Source organism: Lepisma saccharinum, chromosome 20 (genome assembly GCF_977018435.1).
Source record: "Lepisma saccharinum chromosome 20, izLepSacc3.1, whole genome shotgun sequence".
Taxonomy (NCBI): Eukaryota; Metazoa; Arthropoda; class Insecta; order Zygentoma; family Lepismatidae; genus Lepisma; species Lepisma saccharinum.
Genome location: NC_139248.1, coordinates 45,466,262 through 45,475,709, shown reverse-complemented (window position 1 = coordinate 45,475,709; position 9,448 = coordinate 45,466,262). Strand labels below are relative to the sequence as shown.

The 9,448-nt window shown below is 34.5% G+C and overlaps 1 protein-coding gene across 1 annotated transcript; it reads left to right on the top strand.

Moving 5' to 3' along the window:
* The first annotated feature begins 6,874 nt into the window (after positions 1–6,874).
* On the top strand, positions 6,875–8,228 carry LOC146003453 (uncharacterized). Its single transcript, XM_083141739.1, has 2 exons — positions 6,875–6,936; positions 7,835–8,228. The coding sequence occupies exons 1-2, from the start codon at positions 6,875–6,877 to the stop codon at positions 8,226–8,228; spliced, it is 456 nt and encodes a 151-aa protein (XP_082997865.1).
* The last annotated feature ends 1,220 nt before the right edge of the window (positions 8,229–9,448 follow it).

The following is a 9,448-nucleotide window of genomic DNA, read 5'->3' as shown; positions in this document are numbered from 1 at the left end:
TTCTAACGATATGATCAATGCAAGTTCTTGAAAGAGTGAAAATCAAACCAAGCTACCAGAGGATATCGAATCCCGTACATATACGAGAACAAGGGAACAAATATTCCACGGAGGATGTTAAAAAGCTGAACAAGGTCGAAGGCAAGTCTTAATATTTAATTGCGTGTTGCTTAATATTATCCATCAAAGCAAAATGTTTGAAATATAGGCAAAATGTATAATTTATTTACATGTTGAAGAAATATCTTCTGATGTAATATCGGTGAGAATATCGCTTGACACCATGACTTTTTTAACTTCCAAACGAAGTTGATAATTCTTTGTAAAAGTAAAATCAGAATAGAATGTTATATTTTACGTTAGGCATAATCCTAATAACTACCATTTTGAGATCATTACTATAGCATAAAATATACGTAGCTTAATATAGATTATATCTGATATCATTAAATCAATATTGCATAAAATGCTCTATTTTCATTCCTGTAAGTTAATTTCCAAACCTACGAAACTCGTGCTATTCACATGTACAACATCGGAATGTTTATTACAAATCAGTAGTTTGTTTAAATGTTTTTTACTTTGCTCTTGTACATGGTTGAAACGAGTACTTGCTGACTTATTTTCTACAAGAGTTTGTCTCTTTTTATTTTTGAAGCAGCTCGCAAATATTCATATGTATTAAGTAGGTCAGGCTAAGTTAGGTTTGATTCGAATAGATGTAATGTGAGATCCCTGAATGTTGCAAGTTTCGGACACAGTTCTGTTATCTTCCTTTACAGAAACACGTCAGAAAACACGTTTTGTAAACTGTATGAAGCTCTTCTGTTTTCTTGTCCTTTTATAATTTAGAACGGCTCATAATGAGAGTGCATTTCATCCAATAACTTGATGCTGTATATATTTAAAGTGTAAAAGTACACCCTAACAGTTATGAGACTAAAATCTTGCCGTCTATCGAACACAAGTCTGTATATTTACTGAGAATTTCAAAATGAGTACCGGTATAGATAAATGTTCCCATACTTGCAAGTACAAGGGCAATAATTTAATTGTGGATGACATAGAGCTTCATAGAAATCATAATTTGTCCTGATTATGCTACGTATATTTGGTTCATTATCAGATTGGATTTCAGTAGCCGTTTGTACTAAATAATTTACTTCAAATACCAGTGAGTTTGAATCTTAACTAGTTTTTCTCTCAGACTAATTGATTTTGCATGGATGCCTATTATTAACATTCCATGCAGATAAAAGTTTTTTTAAGCTTTTTTGCTTCTTGGCTGGTCTACTATAATAATTCAAATAAAAATATAGTAGGAACTGAATTTCCATTTCATAATGTATTTCTGTTATTTTACCTCCAACTTCTGCTCCTTGGAACAATGATGATGAATAATGATTTGATAAAATGGATGATTGGAACAAAGATAATGATTACATACATACATGAAACCAGGATTCGAACCTGGAGGAACCTCACTCCATATAGCGTTGCAATCATCACTCTACTATGAAAATATTTCTAACAATTATTTTGCCAATTTCTGTTTTAGGCTCATCATATTTAACATTCATTATAAAGTTAGATCATTGAAGTGAGTTCATATCGTGAACCAAGCTGCCCTTTAATAACAGGACGATATCATTAAGCATTATAGTGCCAATTGGATCCATTATTTTCAAATCCATTTACTCAACATCTGTAAGTTCCATTATTAACTCAACTTGTCTAAGGTTGTAACAATGTAATATCAATATTTTTGAAACTTGTTTTGTAAGTTCATAGTCTCATATACGATGATAAAACTATTTTTATTTGTTTCTTTTGCAGATGAGCATTTGAGAAACTAATCGAAGTGTCTTCTACCAATAGTAAATAGCACTATTGAAATTTGTATAAAAGGACAATAGGTTTGACCGACAATGGCAGTTGGTGTATAAGCTTCTACGGAATATACTGTAAATCAACAAACTGGACTGTTTGAACTTTACATGGAAGAGTACATAAATTTTTGCTTGCTAGCGTAGACACTTGATTGAATGGTGATGATTTACTAGAAATCAAGAGTCCAAAATATGCTCACGAAATTATGTTTCAAGCCTTCATAATATCTGATAGCAAGTGGTCATCAATTGTAAATTGTATATTAGGGGAAACAGGAGAAAAAATCAGTGCCAGGGGTGTGACTTACTTGTCTTGTCTAAGTATTGGTACGCATTCATTGATATTCTTGCAAGTTTAAATTTTTAGAGGTATTTTCAAAAATCCTAAGAAAATAAATGATTTGCAAAAAGCATATCTCTCAGACAGTGGCGGCAATTAGGGGGAGGGGCAGATGGCCCCCACTTTTACCCCAATAATATAAAAAACCTCATCTACCAATGGGAATTAAAGTGTCCCTGCCCTCTCCCATTTTTAGAACCCAATCGCCAACACTGCTCTCAGAGAACGCAATAATGTTTTGCAGGGTACGATAAAGAAAAATAATAAATATGCATTGAAACAACAACGTAAATATGATTTTATATATCCCGAAAATCTAGTTTTAGTAGTCCCTGTAAACAATTATTTTGTAAGCTATTGAACTTCTATTCTAATGGTATTTATTACTGTATTGTATCTTCCCTCGAAATACGTTTTTTAAATCATCTTTATGCACAGAAAGGCTAATTGGAACTGGACCTACAGTTTAAAGTGGGATCCAAACCACTATATACAGTCACCGGCAATAAAAATAGGACACCTATATTCTGAAATACCTGCATCCCTGCAATGCGTTATGTGTGTTGCCTAACTCAACGGCAGTGACAGAACTTGCCATTACAATTCACTCATCGCCGTAGATTTAGACAACACACAAGACGCATTGCAGAGAAGGGAGACTTTCAGGATCTAGTTGTCCCATTTTTATTTGACGATCACTGTACACTCACCGTCTATCGAACCTGGGACTCCTGTATTACAAGGCGATTACGTTACCACTTTGCCAAGGGGGAGGCTCAACTTCCCTCGCAATTCATACTAATATGTTGCTGAACTCTATGACATATCAGCAGTGTTTGAATAGTATGAGTTAATCACTTGAGAAAGTAATTCGCATATAATTGCTGTTATTACTGTTCTTTAGAAAGTACTTGACATAGTTATTATTACAGTTACTTTACTCTAGATTTGTTTCATCTCGTAAGACGTTGTTCGGATCATGAGTTGCAAGCGAGATGTCCTTTTCACCACCGATGACCACTAAATGCTAAGCATTAAGTTTCATGAAATTATAACTTATTTCTTACATTTCATGTACAAACATTGAGGCAATAAAATTCACAGTAAACTTCTGTTACAAAGCAATGACGATTAACATTTCATTTCATTTTGTTGAGCAAACCAAATATTTTCTAGAATTTTTGTTGAACTATAAAATTACTGTCCATGAGGATTGTTGGAGATTATGTATGTAGTCTTATATGGTAAGTGTTCTAATACAAATAAACTTGGGATACATCCTGGCTCTTGACGAAAAAAATACAAAATTGTCCTCATGGTCTCGAGATTTTAATAATCATCAATTGATTGATTTGCTTTATTTTACTTCACTTTTTGTGTCACTTTTGGCTAGTTTACGATGATAGAGATGAGTGGATATGATGAAATTGATGAATGGACACTCACGAACATCCATGCCCAGGCCAGGATTATAACCCTGGACCCCTGGCATCGTAGCGCGATGTGCTAACCACTCCGCCAGGGGGGCCGGTTTAATAATCGTCAATTTACCCATTCTTTGAGGAGAACATTTGGTTCAAGTTAATATTTCTTTCCATGCAGTAAAGTAATTGTACAACTTACTAGTTAGGTGGAAAAATAACTGAGTTACAATTACTAATTTCATAACGTAAGTAGTTTACAGTTACTGTTACTTGAAAATGTTACTCATACTTCCAAAGATTCTACATCAGCTGCAGAACTGAAAACCAGAATAGACCAAATCCGTAAAGAACTATGAAACAGGACATTGTGTGGTGACATGACATGCAAATAAATTAGATGCGCTACAAAACTGTATTTAATATTGATCTATTACAAAAATAACAAATATGTCTTCTATTGTGTATCCAGGATTCTTCTGACATTTTTCTTTCAAAATCGCGATATTAAAACTCAGTAAAAATAAGGGTGCAGAATTACATGTTTATTCACTTGAAGGATAAAAGATTGAGGATCGTTAGAGAGCGCTAATATTTATAAATATTTACAACATGTTCACTGAAATTCTGCAAATTTATGAAAGATCTGCTAACGTCACCGATAAAAAATATAAATACGTTCAAGTACTGTCATATAAAGTGAATTCTACAGTCAATGCAGCATTTGCTTTAAACGTAATTGCAAAATGTTTTCAATTATTTCAATTCTCTTCTTACTTTATGCATTTCGTGTTTGAATTAACTACAGCTATCTTTGTATGTTCTCTTCTGCTTTCTAAATATTAAAAGAAATACATAATACAATACAAGGGATTTTATATTACTATTACGACTATTACTATCTTGCATTGCTGATAAATTGTTGTATTTTTTTAAATAAGAACATACAACTAAAATCTCATGATAAACAATTACGTTGCTCCACATCTACTTAGATTTTTCAATAAAATCTGCTAACCAACGTGCGTCATATCCCATCAAGGAATACCCTAATCGACCAACCTGTATGTATCTACCTTGATTACGCGGAGATCTGGCAACATGTCCCTCGGTTGCCATGGCAAACGGTGCTGCCATCTGTTATCGAAAAATTACCACAAAATTGCCTTTAGTACGGCCTTAAGTCAATTACTTTAAGTTAGACTACAAAAGCTTAAAAAAAATTGGATAAAATTAAAATCAATTCTGAAGTATTTTATATTATTTAATAAATAGGTTCTACTTATTGATCATAACAATAAAAGTCTAATAAATAATATTATTAGCCCACTATTATAATTTACTTATAAATAAGATGTCTGAAAAAGGGTTACCATGATAGGGTAAAGTATACATGAAACTTAACATGTTCTTATTAAATTCATTTTTATTAAAAATGAATTTTTATAACTGAAAGAATTAAACTTTCTCCAATGGTATCAAACCCCATAGTGCATCATACACCAAAATATAATAAAAAAGTAAGCTAATTAAGCTAGAGGGCTCATACCCCACATATGAAGGTCTATAATTAATCCTTCCCTTTTTAATGCTCACAACCCCCAAAAAAATAATATTCCTATTGACCCTCACAATAGGAACCCTCCTTTCTATTTCTTCCACCTCATGATATGGAGCCTGAATAGGCTTAGAAATTAATTTAATATCTTTTATTCCATTAATTTCCACACCAAATAATCAACGAAATACAGAAGCATCACTTAAATACTTCCTAATCCAAGCATTAGCATCATCAATAATTTTGGCCGTAGCATTAATTATAATTAATGCTGCAAATTTCAATATACAAACCCAACTTCTAATTATAGCTTTATTAATAAAAATAGCAGCTGCTCCATTTCACATTTGAATACCAGAAGTTATAGAAGGAATAACATGAATTAACTGTCTAGTAATAACAACTATTCAAAAAATTGCCCCATCAACATTACTTAGATATGTAATTGACAATTTAAACATAATTTTAATTTTATTCTATGATACGTTAGAGAAAGCATTTGATGATTGCCCAAAAATGACATAAAAGTAGTAATTGAGGACTTCAATGCCCAGATAGGCACTGAAGACGTGTATCAACCAACAATTGGTAAACAAAGTATGCATAAAGTAACAAATAACAATGGTATGAGACTAATAATGTTAGCAGCATCTCGGAATCAAGTAATAGCAACAACTCTGTTCCAGCACAAAGATATTCATAAAATGACATGGAGAGCCCCGGATGGAAAGAACTTACAATGAAATTGACCACATGCTGATAGATTGTAGACATAGATCAGATATCATTGATGTTAGATCTTTCAGAGGGGCTAATATTGATTCTGATCATTATTTGCTTATGGGAAGGATTAGAGCAAGAATATCTAATAGTTGACAAAGGAAGGCAACCAGCCTGATGAAATTTAATGTCACGCAGTTAAGAAATCCAACAGTGGTTGAGAGGTACCGAAGTAAATTACAAGAGGGATTCTTCGGGACAAAACCGTCGGAAGTAGAAAATGTAGATAAGAGGTGCGACAGATATAAGCTTAGGATTAGTAATGTGGCAAAGGAAATACTTGAAATACAAAAGCTAGCAAAGAAAGAAACGTGGTTCGATGAAGAATGTCAAAATGTAACCAAAGAAAAGAATGATGTATATAAGAGGATGCAGTAAAGAAGTGCAAGAAGGAGAGTTTGGGATGAATATCAAGAGAATAGAAGGATTGAAAAGAGAGTCCATAGGAAGAAAAAAGGGAATGGAAGAAGCAGGAAATGTTGGCGTTGGAAAGCCCGCATGAGCAGAGGAGCGTAAGGCAGATGTATAAGGTGGTAAATAATACAAAAGATGTTTTTAAGCCAAGGACAACAGTCTGTAGAAATGAAACAGGCGATACAATTAGTGACAGTAATGAAATTTTAGAAAGGTGGAGAATTCATTATAATGATGTATTGAATGGCAGTGCAGATGTAGCAGGTATGCTGGAAGAAGGATTAAATGAGGAAGAGGAAGGAGAAGAGGGCATAGAAAGTTCAACGTTAGATGAAGTATGGGAGGCAGTCAAGATATTGAAAAATAGTAAAGCACCTGGGATAAACTTGCAAGCAGAGCTGCTTAAGCATGGAGGCGAGAGTGTCATTAGAGGCTTGAATGAAATAATAAACATAATGTGAAATAGGTACAGATGCCAAGTGAATGGAGGATGGATATTATAGTACCTATCCACAAGAAAGGTGACATGATGGAGTGTGCAAACTATCGTGGAATTACATTGCTGAACGTTTCCTATAATTAGCAAGAATTATATATAACAGACTACTGTACTACCATATGTAGAAAAGTGCATTGGACCATATCAATGTGGGTTCAGGCCAGGAAAATCTACAATTAACCAGATATTCACATGAAGGCAAATACTGGAGAAAAATCTCGAGTTTGGGATCTATTTATTGATTTTAAATCTGCATACGATAGTATAAACAGGGCCCAACTACATCTGGCAATGGAAAACCTTGGAATTCCAATAAAATTACTAAGAATGGTGAGGATAACCATGGAGGGATCTAATAGTAGGATAAGAGTAGGAGGACAATTCTCGGAACCTGTTTAAATAGAAAATGGGCTAAGACAAGGCGATGTGCTGTCCTGTTTGTTGTTTAACATTGCCTTGGAGAAGGCTATATGGGAAGCTCAGGTGGAAATTAGGGGTACCATATATTATTATAAGTCAATCAATATACTAGCATATGCAGATGATGTGGACATAGTAGGAAGATCTCTACATGCAGTGGAAGAAGCATTTCTGGCCATAGAAAGGGAAGGAAAGAAGATGGGATTGGTGGTGAATGAAGGGAAGACCAAGTACATGGCAGCAGGTAAAGCACACGGATATAATGCATCACCAACCATAAAAATGGCAAATTATACCTTTGATAGAGTGGACTCCTTTATCTACCTGGGTTCTGTTGTGACATATGAGAATGATTCACAAGAGAAAGTAAAGGCATGACTTATAGCAGCGAATAGGGCCTATTATGGACTACAGACACATTTTAAGAGCACAATATTGTCCAGAACAACTAAGTTAACACTTTACAAGACACTGATAAGACCTGTATTGACCTACTGCTGAAACTTGGACCAGTTCAAGGAAAGATGAACAGCTGATAGAGACCTTTGAAAGAAAGATTTTACGAAGAATATTGGGACCAGTATGTGAGAATGGAAAATGGAGAAAACAATTTGATAAGGAGCTCTACGACTTATATCAAGAACCAACCATTATTGGTGTAATAAAGGTGGCAAGGTTAAGATGGGCAGGTCATGTGATTCGCATGAGTGAAAGTGATCCTGCAAAGAGAGTGATGTTGGATAGCCTAGGTGGACAGAGGAAAGGAGGAAGGCCTAAATTAAGATGGGTGGATGAGGATGTTCAGAAGCTTCAGTATAGAAATTGGAAAGTTATGGCAAAAAGTAGAGATAGATGGAGGCAAATCACAGAGGAGGCCAAGGTTCATCAGTGGACTGTAGCACCATAAGAAGAAGAAGAAGAAGGTAATTAAATAAATTAAAATTTAAACTAGAAATTCAAGAAATTACACCAACCTCCATGGTGGAGTGGTTAGCACAACTCCATAGGACACCAGCACGCCAGGGTTCGAATACCGGCCTGGGCATGGGTGTTCTTTGTAAGTGTCCCTAATTTCATATCACTCGTCATGATTAGCCAAAAGTGGCAGAAAAGCGACGTTAAATAACAATTTAACAATAACAATCAATCAATGAAGTAATTAAACTATTTATATGCTTACTTTTTTCCATTTTTGTATTTTAAAATGCGTGATTACTTCTTTCAGTGAAATGAATATTTTTTGAAAGGGAAAGCTATCAGATAATATATATATATATATATATATATATATATATATATATATATATATATATATATATATATATATATATATATATACACACACACACACACACACACACACACACACACACACACACACACACACACACATACATACACAAATACAGGGTGTCTCGAAAGTAATAGCGCAAACTGACACAGGTGAAAGTACACGATAATAGAAGCAAAAAGTCTCGGTAAACATTGCTCTGCAAACGAGCCATTTTTGAGATAATTGCAAATGTGTGGTTTCAAGCTGCCACTGGCTTCATTTTTGTAAATGTCGTCCTAATTGGTAAAATGTACTCCTCTTTGCTGTAAGATTCCATTTTCACTACACACTACAGGACAACTGACGTGACTCCCACAGTATGATTGTATCCATCCTGTTTGATTGCAACGCCACCTCTCGGAAATGTTGTTTTGTAAGCAAAGAGCAAACCTCGGAACGTGCAAGGAGTAAAGCACTCGGTGTTTACAAAATGCAATCAGCAACGGCTTCTAACCACACATTATTAGCATTTTACCAACTAGGATGACATTTACAAACAATGAAGTCAGTGGCAGCTGTAACCACACATTCGCAATTATCTCGAAAATGGCTCGTTTGCAGACCCTTGTTTACTGAGACTTTTTTGCTTCTATTATTGCACTTCTAAACCACGTAATATTATAAAGTTAACATCAGTTGCATACTTGGAGGATAGTTGTACCCCACATCCTTAAATACGTAACAAGGAAAATATCAAAGCATTGAAAGACATAGTGCACAACAGATTCCGATGTTATATGGAAGGGGGCTAATGAGGTAGGGGAGGTCACATAGGTATGTGTTAGTGGCGAAAG